The sequence below is a fragment of the Cucurbita pepo genome, chromosome LG20 (genome assembly GCF_002806865.2).
Source record: "Cucurbita pepo subsp. pepo cultivar mu-cu-16 chromosome LG20, ASM280686v2, whole genome shotgun sequence".
NCBI classification, from domain to species: Eukaryota; Viridiplantae; Streptophyta; class Magnoliopsida; order Cucurbitales; family Cucurbitaceae; genus Cucurbita; species Cucurbita pepo.
The window spans coordinates 6,574,948-6,590,192 of record NC_036657.1 but is presented as its reverse complement, the minus strand read 5'-3'; the positions used below and the strand labels follow the sequence as shown (position 1 = coordinate 6,590,192).

The 15,245-nt window shown below is 36.0% G+C and overlaps 3 protein-coding genes across 4 annotated transcripts; 2 read left to right on the top strand and 1 right to left on the bottom strand.

The window, feature by feature from the left end:
- The first annotated feature begins 433 nt into the window (after nt 1–433).
- LOC111783610 lies at nt 434–2,155 on the top strand. The gene has a single exon (XM_023664527.1). The coding sequence runs from the start codon at nt 434–436 to the stop codon at nt 2,153–2,155; it is 1,722 nt and encodes a 573-aa protein (XP_023520295.1).
- Nucleotides 2,156–8,251: 6,096 nt separating this feature from the next.
- On the top strand, nt 8,252–9,973 carry LOC111783608. The gene has a single exon (XM_023664526.1). It carries the CDS (start codon nt 8,252–8,254, stop codon nt 9,971–9,973), a length of 1,722 nt encoding a protein of 573 aa, XP_023520294.1.
- A 1,768-nt stretch (nt 9,974–11,741) lies between these two features.
- LOC111782582 (protein NUCLEAR FUSION DEFECTIVE 4-like) lies at nt 11,742–14,093 on the bottom strand. Of its 2 annotated transcripts, none has more exons than XM_023663357.1 (2): nt 12,975–14,093; nt 11,742–12,786 (listed from the first exon to the last, which is right to left on the bottom strand). In XM_023663357.1, exons 1-2 carry the CDS (start codon nt 13,876–13,878, stop codon nt 11,918–11,920), a joined length of 1,773 nt encoding a protein of 590 aa, XP_023519125.1. In that variant the 5' UTR covers nt 13,879–14,093; the 3' UTR covers nt 11,742–11,917. The 2 variants fall into 2 exon arrangements, with proteins under 2 accessions (XP_023519125.1, XP_023519124.1); XM_023663356.1 differs by having other exon boundaries at nt 11,744–12,974; nt 13,178–14,092.
- Nucleotides 14,094–15,245: the final 1,152 nt, after the last annotated feature.

The window sequence follows — 15,245 nt, the reverse complement described above, 5'->3', positions numbered from 1 at the left end:
ATAGATGGAAGGGGAAAGAAATAGAATGTGAGGGGTGAAAATGTATGGATGACACCAAGAACGGCAAATGATGTTATGGAAGGGTGAGTTGTTGGGGGTTTATTTATTTTTATCCATCTTGTCCAAGTTCACCGGAAAAGATCATTGTTGACAGAGTGTATGATAGGAAGTAGCTGTTTGGTTCAGCTTATAAAACCATTTTCCATCATTAAACTCTACCTATGTTGCGTTGGGTAAGATGTTTGGTACATTAACTGTGGAACTGAATTTACTTTATAGAGCACCAAATTGGGACCCAAAATCTCATTCCCAATTTTCATTCTCCATTCTTCATTCTTTATTCCTCGTTTTCATTTTCATTCTCAGCGTTCCGGACTCCTGTTATTCCTAAGTAATAATCAATTTCTAGCCCCCATTAGTCCAATTAGTAACCATGGGCGACAACCGTGGAGTAGAAAGTTGGCAATTTGTGAAACAAGTTGTTGAAGGACGATGGTTTTCAGTGTTCACCTCTTTTCCGATCATGATCGGTTGCGGTTCACCTTACTTGTTCGGAACATACTCCAAACTCTTAAAAACAAAATTTGACTACAATCAAACCCAACTTAATACCTTGGGATTCGCTAAAGATCTCGGCTCCAACCTCGGAGTTTTTGCCGGGCTTTTCGCCGAGGTGGCTCCTCCGTGGATGCTTTTCCTTGTCGGGATATCCTCCAATTTCCTCAGCTACTTTATGATTTGGCTCTCCGTTTCTGACTACGTTCCAAAACCCCATTTATGGCTAATGTTTGTATACATCTATATTACTTCTAATTCACAGAACTTCCCCAACACCGCTGTTATGGTCACCAACGTCAGAAATTTTCCTGATCAACGCGGTATCATTTTGGGCCTTCTCAAGGGTTTCGTTGGCCTTGGTGGGGCCATCCTAACTCAAATTAATTTAGCAATTTACGGCAACAAAAATTCTATCGATCTTCTCCTCCTTCTTTCATGGCTACCCTCCATTGTATGTTTCTTGTGTTTTTTTCCAATTCGGACAATCAAAGCTCGGAAGCATCCACAGGAGCTCAAAGTGTTCTACCAGTTGCTTTACGTGTCCATAGCGATAGCGGTGTTCCTCTTGTTTCTCACCATAACCCAGAGAAACATTGCTTTTTCTCAGGCTGGCTATGCTGGTGGCGTCGCAGTCATCGTCGTCTTAATCTATATGCCCCTTTTGATAGCTATTAAAGAAGAACTTTTTCTCTCCAAACTCGGTAAACAAACCATGAATCCTTCTGTTGTTGTTTCGATTCCCCGAGAGCAACTTGAAGAAATTTCAAAAACTTCTTTGTCGAGGGTCTCAAATGTATCTAAGGAGCCGCAAAGAGGAGAAGATTTCAGCATCTTGCAAGCTCTTCTAAGCAAAGATATGGCTCTTATTTTCATAGCAACAGTTTCTGCATGTGGGTCGTCTGTTGCAGCCATTGATAATCTTGGGCAGATCGCCGAGTCACTTAAATATCCAAATCATTCCATAAGTATTCTGGTCTCATGGATTTCCATATTCAATTTCTTTGGTCGAGTCTTCTCCGGTTTCATTTCTGAAACCCTTATGACCAAATACAAATTACCTCGCCCTTTTATGTTCGGTCTTACCCAACTTTTCACCTGCACCGGCTTGCTCTCAATCGCCTTCCCTTATATAAATTCAGTCTATGTAGCTTCGTTGATCATTGGGTTTGGCCTTGGAGCTCAAACTCCATTGATATTCGCCATAATCTCTCATCTCTTCGGCCTCAAACATTACTCGACACTTCTCAACTGTGGACAATTGGCTGTCCCACTTGGATCTTATATAATGAACGTGGAAGTAATAGGGAGGTTTTACGATGCAGAAGCCACTAAAATTGGAAATGTAAAGAACGGGAATGGTCTAACTTGCACTGGAACTCATTGCTTTAGTGAATCCTTCATGATTTTGGCTGCAGTGACTTTATTTGGAGCGATGGCTTCGTTTGTGCTAGCTTATAGAACTCGAGACTTCTACAAAGGCGATGTATATAAGAAGTACAAAGATGACATGGAGGCTACGCAGTCGAACGTGGAATTAAATTCTTTCGATGACAAAAACAATGAACACAAAAAGAAAACTGATGATCAAAGTAAATAAGAGAAACTGCTCAACAAAAACACAGTTACTTTAGGACATTCTACTTTCCTTTTAACTTTTTAGTTTTTGTGTTGTAAATGTTTCATTCTTTTGGAAGGATTGTTTTAAACGTGACCATTTATAAATATATTATCAAGGACAGTTGCATTATATTATATTGACAATTGCATTATATTGCTGATATGGGAGAAGGGAGTTTGAAATTTAATGTTTTTTGAAATATTAGTGTTTGATAGTCGAATATCAACTGTCTTTTATTTCCTGCAACAGACATGCTTTACATTTGATAAGCCAATAATATCTATAATAACTCTCTTTTTTAGATATACAAGATACAAAGTATCTCTCGACTTAAAATGAAAATCGACTCGATAATTTCTATAATTTTAAAAATATATGATCAAATAGATTTTGATATAACAAAAATTTACATAAAGACAGCTAAAATAATTAACAAACATATCAAAAACCAAGTATGCTCTTAATTACATCTATTTTAGGAGTTCCTGAATTACCTAAGGCAGTTTTCATGCATGTCATAAACCTAAATGTGGGTTTAGAGGTAGTTCACATAACGTGGTGTAGTAGGATCTCCAGAATGACCTAATTGAGTTTTGGAGTTAACTAATTTTTTTTTATCATCTTACTTAACTAGCTTACATTGTAGAGGAAGTGAATTATCGGTATCCTAAATTGAAGAAGAACAACCTCATCAAGCATAATAAAATGAAGGATGATATGGTATCATGAATCTTGAACATCATTCGTAAAAGGTTAGCTAGTAACCCTCTACAAACCATAACATCACTCTGAAATGGTGGATCGACCTCGTGTGCATGCCAAGTACTGAGTTTACCTATGTTGTTCGTTGTCCCGCCTTGAGATGAGTTTATGGAATGGGAGCTTGTTTATAGATTATTAATCATTTTCACACATGATAAGGGCATTAGCACGAAACAACCTCAATACACTATCCTATATGAACAAAATGAGTCAAGCTCAATAGCACTAATCCGGAAGTTACCACTCCGCTGGGCATTTTAAGGTCTATTTATGTCTCTAATAGCACTAATAATGTGCCAAAGGGGATAGGAAATAGGGGTGTACATCCAACCCGACAACTCGGACCAACCAAACCCGAAACTATAAAGGTTGGGTTGGGTTGGATTAGCATTTCGGGTAGGGTTGGGTTCATCTTTCTGAACCCGAACTAAATCGGTTCGGTTTTCGGGTTCGTGGGCAAAACCCTCGAGTTAATCCGAGCCAAACTTAAATATATAAAATATATTAAGAATTTTTCATTTGGTCAGATCGGGAGACTCACGCCCAAGTTCGAATTCAGGCAGAGTATATATTTTTTTTTTTTTTCTTTTTTTTTTTTTTTTAAGNCTTTTTTTTTTTTCTTTAAGAACTCAATAAGCATATATATATATATATATTTTTTTTTTCTTTTTCTTTTTCTTTTTCTTTTGTTTAAACTAATTATTTTTATTGTTTATTTAATTTCATAACATATCCTTATATTTTTTCTTAGTTTAACCAATTTTTAAGAAATGTTCGCATTTAGCTGACAATGTTAAACCATTTATATATATATATCATATTTTAAACTAATTATTTTTACTGTTTATTTAATTTTATGATATATTTTTATATTTTTTTTACTTTAGCCAATTTTCAGGAAAGGTTGGCATTTAGGGTCTTTAATAACACTTTAATTAATATGTTACAATTTTAAAATGTTGGCATCTACGGTCTTTAATAACAATATTCAACTATGTTAATTTGTTATCATTTTCGCTAGTTTTTTTTTTTTTTTTTTAATAATTATAAATTGATTTGTGTTTGTTTGTGAACTTTTAATATATTTTATTTAATATTGTATCCGAATAATTATAAATTATGGATAAATAAAAGTTTAAAAAAAAAAAAATTGACACCCCACCCCGATAGAGGGTTGGGTTGGGTTGGGTTATGAAAAGTTTTGGGTTGGGTTGGGTTGGGTTATGAAAAGTTTTGGGTTGGGTTGGGTTACCAATCCAACCAACCCGAACTTTTGGGTTGGGTCAAACAAAATCCGTCAACCCAACTCAACCCGGACCATGTACACCCCTAATAGGAAATGAAATGGTGTCGTCTCTAGTGATATCATTCATGATTGTTAATAGGCATGATAATCTATTCAAGTTCTCTTAAATGCTATAATCGTAAACTAGGTACTTAAGAGCATCTTAACGGATTATAGTTTACATATTTGTTTTGGGGACTTTTTGGACTAACTCCTAGAGTTAATCATAATCTAGAAACATTAAACATTAAAGTTCATTTCGTCCATGAATACTTTGTTCACTGGAAATGTTCTGACATGATAATTGTGACATCAGTTTAGTTCTAGTTCCTTATTTTATCATAGTTCTCTCTTATATAAGCGTGTACAAGGATATAAATCTTGAAATCTCCAAATTATTAATGCTTTAACTCAATTTAGAGTTTCTAGTGTGAATGTTTGATTAATACACCACCACACCTAAATGGTGTGAAAGTTATCTTATTTATAATCAAATAAATTACAAGGATATGGAAATAGTAATAAATGGAAATAACAATAAATGGAAAGATACCCATGGCAATAAGGCAAATATCTAATATTTGCCTTATAATAAAATATCAAATATAATATATATGGTAAACTATAATTTATTACTAAATATCCTTAACATCTAGCCTACCAAAATTTTCTCTGGTAGCTTAGAACATTTAATTCTCATATCATAGTGGAATGTAGTCTTTTGACGCGTATTCTACTAACATGCTAAGCATTATAATTATGCATACTCTATTTAAGATAATCATATTCATAATCTATCATGTCCTAGTAATTTTAAGAGTATTACTTGAATATAAAAACTTACCTATTTGTTAGTGTACCAATTCCAGTAATTCCTCTTCTTTTGATTCTCCAATTTTTTTGAAATTTCTTAGGCTAATCTTAAATGAAGTGAAAATAGGATTAGCATGAAGAAAATTCAATATTCTCATGAAGTCTTTCTTGCTATGACTCGAACACTAACAAACAAAATTGGAACACTAACAAACAAAATTATGGCAACTTATTGAAAGAAATCTACCAGTGATTAAAAGAGAAGAAATTTAGAGTAAATTCTCAAATTCAATAAGTAAAATTTGTAACATCGAAAGTTCAGGAGTATTTTTTAAACTTGATATTAATCATATAAATAACTTTGAATTTTTTTTTTCTTTTTGTAAAAGGTTTAGAGGTGCTCTTAGTTTTTTTAAAAAAATTAAAGCAGTTTTTAATATCTATATTTTTTAAAAGTTGAAGGGTATTAATGAAACTTTTGAAAACTTATTTGTATTTTTTAAAATCATCCTGAAAATTCAAGAATATTTTTTCAACTAAAATTAACCTGACATTTTTTTTAAATGTATGAGTATTTTTAAGTTTTTTTTTTTAATTTAAGAATATTATTGAAACGTTTGAAAGTTTATGGACATTTTTTAGACAACGTGCAAAATTCAATGTTTTCAATATAAAGTAGATCAATGATGTATCAATGTGTACAAGTAATATATTAGTGGTATATCAACACACATCAAAAATACAATTCTAATTATAACGTCATGTATCAATAGAATATCAAATCAATAGTTGTTCAAAATTTATTCCAAGTATAAAACATTGGTGTATATATAATATATCTATGTCATTGATGTACTTATTATTTGAAGTATTCTCTATTTTGTTCTTGGTGTTTTTCATCTAGATAGCAATAATTGATGCAATCCTAACCATTTTCTATTTTATTGTTTTTATGTTGTGGGAGCTAAATCCATGAAGTTAGAAAGATAATCTATCTTGGGTTTGATTAACTGACAAAAGGGTAGCGGTAGTTGTGATATCATTAGTTGAGAAGTTTTAACTTCGGTTTCAACATGAACGACTATTCTCCAACGTTCAGTTATACCGATGTTCTGTGGGGAGATATTTTGTTACACAAATTGAAGAACTGAGTTTCTTTTATTAACCAACCAAATTATACCCAATTCTTACTTTCAATCTTTTTCGTAGCGATCTTGTTTTATTAGCAACCATTTTTGTAGCCATGGCCGACAACTCTGTACCAGAAAGATGGTGTTTTATTCGCCTCCTTTCTGATCCCCATTGGCGCTGGTTCAACGTAAATTTATAGAACACACTCAAAAATGATAAAAAAGCAGAATTTGATTACCATCAAACTTAATATGAACTAATAAACTTGACTTAGTAGAATAAGTTTCTAATTTATGGACTACATTTATTAGTCTAGAATAAGTGAGTAATTTATGGAACAACTTTAGGAGAATTTTTAGTAGTTAACAAAGTTATGGAGCAACTAAAATTTGGACTCTTGGCAATCTTAGAAGCAGTGAACTGTAGCACTATCTTTCTTTGAGGCCGAGTTCATTTCAGCAACTATGGTATTGTGCCAAGCATTGTGGCTGAGAAATTTGTTTAGCGAAGTGACTAGAAGTGAACTAAAGTCAGTAACTCTCTACGTTGACAACAAACTGCGATTGCACTGATGAAGAATCTGGTATTTCACGGACACAGCAAACACATTGAGCTCATTTCCACTTCATCGGTGAGTATGTAAAGAATGTGAGGTAATAAACTTAATTTAGTAGAACAAGTTGTTAACTTGTGGAGTAAATTTATGAGAATGGTTAGTAGGATTAGTAAATTTTATGAGAATTGATGGTAGTTGTGAAATTGTGGACTAAGTTTTATATTTTAATTAGAAAGATGGTCAGCTACTGTTAACTTGAGGAGAAAGTTTAGGGCGCTAGTGAGTCATGAGATTATGCTTTTTCACAACAAGAACAATAAAGAGAATTGTAAGGCTAACTGCTTAATGTTTCTTTGTTCTAAAAGATCTCTCCCCTCAAGTTTTTCCTTTGCTTCTTCTACTTGTTTCAACATATTTCGATTATGGGTCAAATCCAACAGAGAAAAGATAAATTGTTGTGGAGTTTGTTTGCACTAGAGTGCAACGTGCATATATTCTAACCAAGGCCCTAACAAGGGTTAAGTTTGCAGAGATACGAGAGTGTTGGGAGTGAAGAATCTCGAACAAAGTTAAGTTTACGGGGGAGATTGAGATCAAGTTTAGTGCTTTAATTAAGATGATTGTTATTGCTCCTTAATTTGTGGATAAAGTTTAGGAAACTAATTAGTGTTTTCTCCACTCTAAATACTCATCAGATGTTTGCTCCTTTCACAACAACAAAGAGCATTGCAAAGCATAAGTGCCTAAGGTTCTATTCAAAAGTTCTTTTCCCTCAAGTTGTTCTTCCTGCTTCAACGGTTTGTTTCAACATATTTCGATCGAGGGATACATCCAGCATCTAAATCAACGCCCTAGGATTTGCCAAAGATCTCTTCTCCAACTTTGAAATTTTTGTCATCCTTCTCGGCCAAGTGGCTCTTAACTTCTGGAGCTATTTCAAGATTTGGCTCTCCATTACTAGCGGTATCGCTAAGTCCCAACCTCAAAGTAGATGGGTGATACTATTTACCATTGGCTTTGTCACATAATTTTTAGTTCTCCCTCATTTTAATGGAAAAAAAATGCATCTTGCATCAAATTATGGTTGTTGTGAACATATCTATAAAGATATAGATGGAACGTGAAAGAAATAGAATGCTAGAAGGGTGAAAATGAATGTATGACACCAGGAACTGCAAATGATGTTATGGAAGTAGTTAGTTGTCGGGGGTTTGTTTGTTTTTTTATCCATCTTGTCCAAGTTCATTGGAAAAGCTCATTGTTGACGGGGTGTAGGAGAGGAAGTTGTTGTTTGTTTCAACTTGCAAAACCATTTTCCATCATTAAACTCTGCCTTTGTTACGTTAGGTAAGATGTTTGGTACATAAACTGTGGAACTGGATTCCCTTTATAGCCACCAAATTGGGACCCAAAATCTCATTCCCAATTTTCATTCTTCATTCTTTATTCTCCATTCTCAGCCACCACTGACTCCTCTTATTCTTGATCAATAATCAAATTCTAGTGCCCATTAGCCCGATCGGTGACCATGGGCGACAACCGTGGAGTAGAAAGTTGGCTATTTGTGAAACAAGTGGTTGAAGGACGATGGTTTTCAGTGTTCACCTCTTTTCCGATCATGATCGGTTGCGGTTCACCTTACTTGTTCGGAACATACTCCAAACTCTTAAAAACAAAATTTGACTACAATCAAACCCAACTTAATACCTTGGGATTCGCTAAAGATCTCGGCTCCAACCTCGGAGTTTTTGCCGGGCTTTTCGCCGAGGTGGCTCCTCCGTGGATGCTTTTCCTTGTGGGGATATCCTCCAATTTCTTCAGCTACTTTATGATTTGGCTCTCCGTTTCTGACTACATCCCAAAACCCCATTTATGGCTAATGTTTGTTTACATCTATATTACTTCTAATTCACAGAACTTCCCCAACACCGCTGTTATGGTCACCAACGTCAGAAATTTTCCTGATCAACGCGGTATCATTTTGGGCCTTCTCAAGGGTTTCGTTGGCCTTGGTGGGGCCATCCTAACTCAAATTAATTTAGCAATTTACGGCAACAAAAATTCTACTGATCTTCTCCTCCTTCTTTCATGGCTACCCTCCATTGTATGTTTCTTGTGTTTTCTTCCAATTCGGACAATCAAAGGTCGGAAGCATCCACAAGAGCTCAAAGTGTTCTACCACTTGCTTTACGTGTCCATAGTGATAGCGGTGTTCCTCTTGTTTCTCACCATAACCCAGAGAAACATTGCTTTTTCTCAGGCTGGCTATGCCAGTGGCGTCGCGGTCATCGTCATCTTAATCTGTCTGCCCCTTCTGGTAGCTATTAAAGAAGAACTTTTTCTCTTCAAACTCGGTAAACAAACCATGAATCCTTCAGTTGTTGTTTCGCTTCCCTGCGAGCAACTTGAGGAAATTTCAAAAATTTCTTTGCCGTGTGTCTCAAATGTATGTAAGAAGCCGCAAAGAGGAGAAGATTACAGCATCTTGCAAGCTCTTCTAAGCAAAGATATGGCTCTTATTTTCATAGCAACGGTTTCTGCATGTGGGTCGTCCGTTGCAGCCATTGATAATCTTGGGCAGATCGCCGAGTCACTTAAGTATCCAAATCATTCGATAAGTATTTTGGTTTCATGGATTTCCATATTCAATTTCTTTGGTCGGGTCTTCTCCGGTTTCATCTCTGAAACCCTTATGACCAAATACAAATTACCTCGCCCTTTCATGTTCGGTCTTACCCAACTTTTCACCTGCACTGGCTTGCTCTCCATCGCATTCCCTTATATAAATTCAGTCTATGTAGCTTCGTTGATCATTGGGTTTGGCCTTGGAGCCCAAACTCCATTGATATTCGCCATAATCTCTGATCTCTTTGGCCTCAAACATTACTCGACACTACTCAATTGTGGGCAACTGGCTGTCCCACTTGGATCTTATATAATGAACGTGGAAGTAATAGGGAGGTTTTACGATGCAGAAGCCACTAAAATTGGAAATGTGAAGAACGGGAAGGGTCTAACTTGCACTGGAACTCATTGCTTTAGTGAATCGTTCATGATTTTGGCTACAGTGACTTTGTTTGGAGCAATGGCTTCGTTTGTGCTAGCTTATAGAACTCGAGACTTCTACAAAGGCGATGTATATAAGAAGTACAAAGATGACATGGAGGCTACGCAGTCGAACGTGGAATTAAATTCTTTCGAGGATAAAAACAATGAACACAAAAAGAAAATTGATGATCAAAGTAAATAAGAGAAAGTGCTCAACAAAAACATACCTACTTTAGGACATTCTACTTTCCTTTTAACTTTTAGATTTTGTGTTGGAGATATTTCATTCTTTTGAAAAGATTGTTTTAAAACATGACCATTTATAAATATATTATGAAGAACAATTGCGTGTGGATCTTAGATTGGAGAATTTGGAATTTAATGTTTTTTTTAAATATTAGTGATTGATATATTTATTCTGAGGGCTACAAACTCGACATAAATGCAACTATCTGCCCCTAATTCCATAGCCGTCTATACATAAATACTTTATTTTTACTTGAAATGAATGACTTTGAAGAAATAATACATATTAAAAATATATTATGGAAAACATAAAATAGGAAAATATGAAAAATAAACTTTATTATATAAAGAGTGTGATCTCATGATTCTCATCGTAAAAAATTGAATATTCAAAAGAATAAGTAGTAGGTTGTCTTCCATTAATCAATTTTTTTTATTATTATTATTATTATTATTGTTATCGTTATCATTGAAATTTTAATTTTTTTTTTTTCAGAAAATCTTAGTTTATGTTATTATATTTTCTTGGGTTAAATTAATTTTTAAAAATACCCCTAAAGCTTATATTTTATCTAAAAAAAATTCAAAAAAATATTTAAGAGATCATTTCCAAGTTTTTATTATTTTTTTTTTTTCTAAAAATTTAGGGTATTAATGTTATTTTTTAAAGTTGTGATCTATTTTTAATTTCGTTCATAGTAAAGAAATTTAATGATATTAATTTATAAAATGGAAGGAATATTGAGAAAGTATTGGAAGAAAAATTGAGGAAGGATGGATATGGCCGACAATATCGTTTAGTGTTTGATCCCATTCTTTAGGTCAATAATTACAACTCCAAGGTGACCTCAATCTCAAGGGTTCTCCCTTCCTTAACAAGCCCGTTGGAATTTATATTTTAAAGTTTTACGATTTAAGATTCTAACTTTAAAAATTAATTTTCAACCTTACAAAATATAAAATTTGTAAGGTTATTAGTATACTCTTTATAGTTAACATTATAAAAGAATCGTGTTGAAGTAATAATCTACAAATCTATTGTATATGAATAAAGTTGAGTGTTTTAATAATATGGCTCTCTTTATGAATCCTGAAGATCCAAGTTTTTTTTTTTTCATTTCCTTCCTTTTTTTAAAAAAAATTTCTAAATCATTTATAGCACTTTCTAAAATTTAAAAATATTTTTTTAATTTTTTAAATATTATTAAATGAAACTAACCAAAGCTATGGGTCAAAGGGTTTTTTAACTTCCATGATTCGCTTCTAAAAAGAAATTTATTGTGTTCGGGAAGGATGAATCAATTCCAAAAAGAAATCTATGGTGTTCGGCAAGGATGAATCGCTCTCGAAGGATGAATCGCTCCCAAAAAAGAATCTATTGCGTTCGAGAAGGATGAATCGCTCCCAAAAAGCAATCTATTGCGTTCGAGAAGGATGAATCGCTCCCAAAAAGCAATCTATTGGGTTTGAGAGGATGAATCGCTCCCAAAAAGCAATCTATTGGGTTTGAGAGGATGAATCGCTCCCAAAAAAAGCCATTTAACGCATTTGGAAAGGATGAATCCCTCCCAAAAATGAATCTATTGATTCTCTTCCGATTGGTTGGACCGTAGGTGAAATGATTAATTCATGTACGAGGTGTCTGGTTCATAAGTGGACCTAATTTTATTAATTTAGTACTAATTTTAATTTAATTTACATTCGACAAACAAATTTTTTTAATTTTATATTGCAAATACTCTTACAATAAACTACAACAAAAAAAAAATACTTAAAACTACACCAAACCGTACTTAAAAATCTTTTTATATATATAAAAAAAAAAAACAAAAAAAAGGACGGATTCTTAGTTCTAACTGTTGGGCCGGCCCATTGGAACAAAAGCCCATTTAAAAGAATCTCACTTAGATTCCACAGCGGCAGCCTCTCCCGCACTCGTCTCCTGCTTCACTTCCTCTCTGAACCTCTTGTAAATATCTCCTCTGTAAAACTCCCTCGTCCTCATCACCAAAACCAGCGAAACCAGAGCCCCAACAAACGTCACAATCGCCATTAACGTAAACGATTTCCTGTAACACCGCTTCCCAATGCAGGTCAATTCCTTCACCGCCGCCCTGTCCATCCCCATCTCCTTCAGCTGCTTCAACGCCTCCGCATCGTACATCATTCCGGCGACCTTCACGTTCAGAATATACGACCCCAACGGGCTTGCGATTTGGCCGCAATTGAACAGAGTGGAGAAATATTTAAGCCCGAAGAGCTCGGAAATTATGGCGAAAAGTAACGGAAGCTGCGCGCCGAAGGAGAATCCGATGATGATCGATGCAATGTAGACGGAGCCGGGAATTGGGAAGGCGATTAGGAGTTGGCCAATGCAAGATAGAAGAAGAACCAATGTCATCATTAAAGGTCTTGGGAATTTGAATTTTGCGAGAAGGGTTTCGGAGACGAAGCCGGAGAATACTCTGCCGAAGTAATTCCATATGCTTACTAATGAAACGAAGGATTTTACTGTTTTTAATGGGTAGCCGAGGGATTCTCCGATCTGCCCCAAATTGTCGACGGCGGTTAAGCTTGTGCCGAGGCCGCAGAATGTCGCGATGAAAAGCACCATCATGTCGATGCTGAGAAGGGCTTGGAGGATTGTGTAATCGTCGCCTCTTGCTGGTTTGCTGCAAATGCTGGAGAAACAGGACGGCGGCGGTGGGTATGGTTTTGGGTCTGGATTGTTCTTGATTTCCTTTGATTCTTCTATGGAAATTTTGGGTTCTATTGGGTTTTCGATTGGAATTGGTGGGTTGATCTTGGAATTCCAAATATGAAGCTCTTCTCTAATCACGATGAACAGAGGAAGGAAAAGCAGAGCACAAATTACGGTGGCGCTTAACGCATAAGCCGTATGATTAAATTCCACTTTCTTCTGAATAATATTCATAAGCATAATGAAAATCGCCAACCCNAAATTTTGGGTTCTATTGGGTTTTCGATTGGAATTGGTGGGTTGATCTTGGAATTCCAAATATGAAGCTCTTCTCTAATCACGATGAACAGAGGAAGGAAAAGCAGAGCACAAATTACGGTGGCGCTTAACGCATAAGCCGTATGATTAAATTCCACTTTCTTCTGAATAATATTCATAAGCATAATGAAAATCGCCAACCCAATTGAGATATAAAGGAAATGGTAAAAAACCCTTGTCTCGTTTGGCTGTCTCTCCGCCTTGAGCTTTCGGATATTGAAAATGAACACGACGGAGAGAGCTGCCGGAAGCCACGCAATTAGAAGGATCAACGCGGTGGCATCCTCGCCGTAAACGGCTAAATAAATCTCTGTAAGAATAGCGCCGCTCAGCCCTGTGAAGCCCTTTAAAAGGCCCATCATAGCGCCACGGCTCTCGGGGAAATTCTGGATGCAAGTGACCAACGCGCCGGTATTGGCGAAGTTTTGAGAATTTGCGCCAACGCAGATGTAAAGACACATTTGCCAGACTTTGGGTTTTGCGATCCGGCCAGTGACGGCGAGCCAGATCATAAAGTAGCCGGTGAAGTTCAAGGCGGAGCCGAGGAGGAGGACGAACCATGTCGGTGTCACCTCCGCCACTAAGCCGGAGAGTACACCGACATTGGCTCCGAGATCCTTGAAAAAACCCATCAGATTTAGTGTCGTCTGGTCGTATCCGAGCGTGGATTTTATCTGTTTCGAGTAGACGCCGAAGAGATAAGTGGCGCCGGCGCCGGCCATGATCAGAAATGTGGCAAAGACAGTGAACCACCGGCCTTTTAAGACGTGCAAAGCGAATTGGAGCAATCCGCCGCCCCGGCCGGCGTCGGCTCCCCTGTTCGTGGGTGTTTCTGCACCCATTTCTGGATCTATGAACTGGGTTTTTTTCTTTTTGATTTGGGCGGAATTTTCTAAGAAATGATTGAAGTTTTGGTGGAGAAAAGGGAAAAAGGGAGATTAAATAGTTTGAGTTTTAGTTTAAATTTCATTCTAAATTGCTTTATTTGGAGTGGATTAAGCGGGGATTTAATGGATTTTGTTTCGGTAGTTACCTTGTGCATAGGGATTACTGTTAAGTCAATGAATTCATCTTTAAATATAAATTAACATCTCAATATGATCCTTTTTTTTTTACGGAGCCGAGGAGGAGGACGAACCATGTCGGTGTCACCTCCGCCACTAAGCCGGAGAGTACACCGACATTGGCTCCGAGATCCTTGAAAAAACCCATCAGATTTAGTGTCGTCTGGTCGTATCCGAGCGTGGATTTTATCTGTTTCGAGTAGACGCCGAAGAGATAAGTGGCGCCGGCGCCGGCCATGATCAGAAATGTGGCAAAGACAGTGAACCACCGGCCTTTTAAGACGTGCAAAGCGAATTGGAGCAATCCGCCGCCCCGGCCGGCGTCGGCTCCCCTGTTCGTGGGTGTTTCTGCACCCATTTCTGGATCTATGAACTGGGTTTTTTTCTTTTTGATTTGGGCGGAATTTTCTAAGAAATGATTGAAGTTTTGGTGGAGAAAAGGGAAAAAGGGAGATTAAATAGTTTGAGTTTTAGTTTAAATTTCATTCTAAATTGCTTTATTTGGAGTGGATTAAGCGGGGATTTAATGGATTTTGTTTCGGTAGTTACCTTGTGCATAGGGATTACTGTTAAGTCAATGAATTCATCTTTAAATATAAATTAACATCTCAATATGATCCTTTTTTTTTTTAACTTTCTTTTTTTTCTTTAAAATTTTCATAGGGTTCTGTGTGTCGTATTTTTTGAACTATGGACTGTGGGGGTCGATTCAAGTCGAGAGGTTGAAAAAACAACTCTTGGGTGTCGGTTTAAGTCGAGGGGTTGAAAAAACATAAATATAAAAAAATTAGGGTAATTATGCTCAAGTTGACAGTGGATCAGTTCAAACGTAAGATAGAAACAGTTGGAGTCGGGTTGGGTAGCTCAAGCTCACTGCTAGTAGACGCATACACACTCTTAAAGGTCATTTATTGTACACACTACCCTGTGTCTAACTCGTGAAAAATAGAAAGATAAAAAAAGAAAAGTAAAAGTAAAGGAATTTGGGAGTATTAGGACTTGGATTCAACACGTGAATAGAAAAATGGAGTAAATTTGTCTTATAGTAGCACGGGTTTATGAGTATGGTTTGATTTAATTATAATATTATTTGGCTAACTTAGGAAGTGATTTTTAAATAAATAAAAATACATATTTATTTATTT

Coding starts and splice junctions, on each gene's coding strand:
- LOC111783608 (XM_023664526.1), top strand. CDS start 8,252: ATGGGCGACAACCGTGGAGTAGAAAGTTGGCTATTTGTGAAACAAGTG.
- LOC111783610 (XM_023664527.1), top strand. CDS start 434: ATGGGCGACAACCGTGGAGTAGAAAGTTGGCAATTTGTGAAACAAGTT.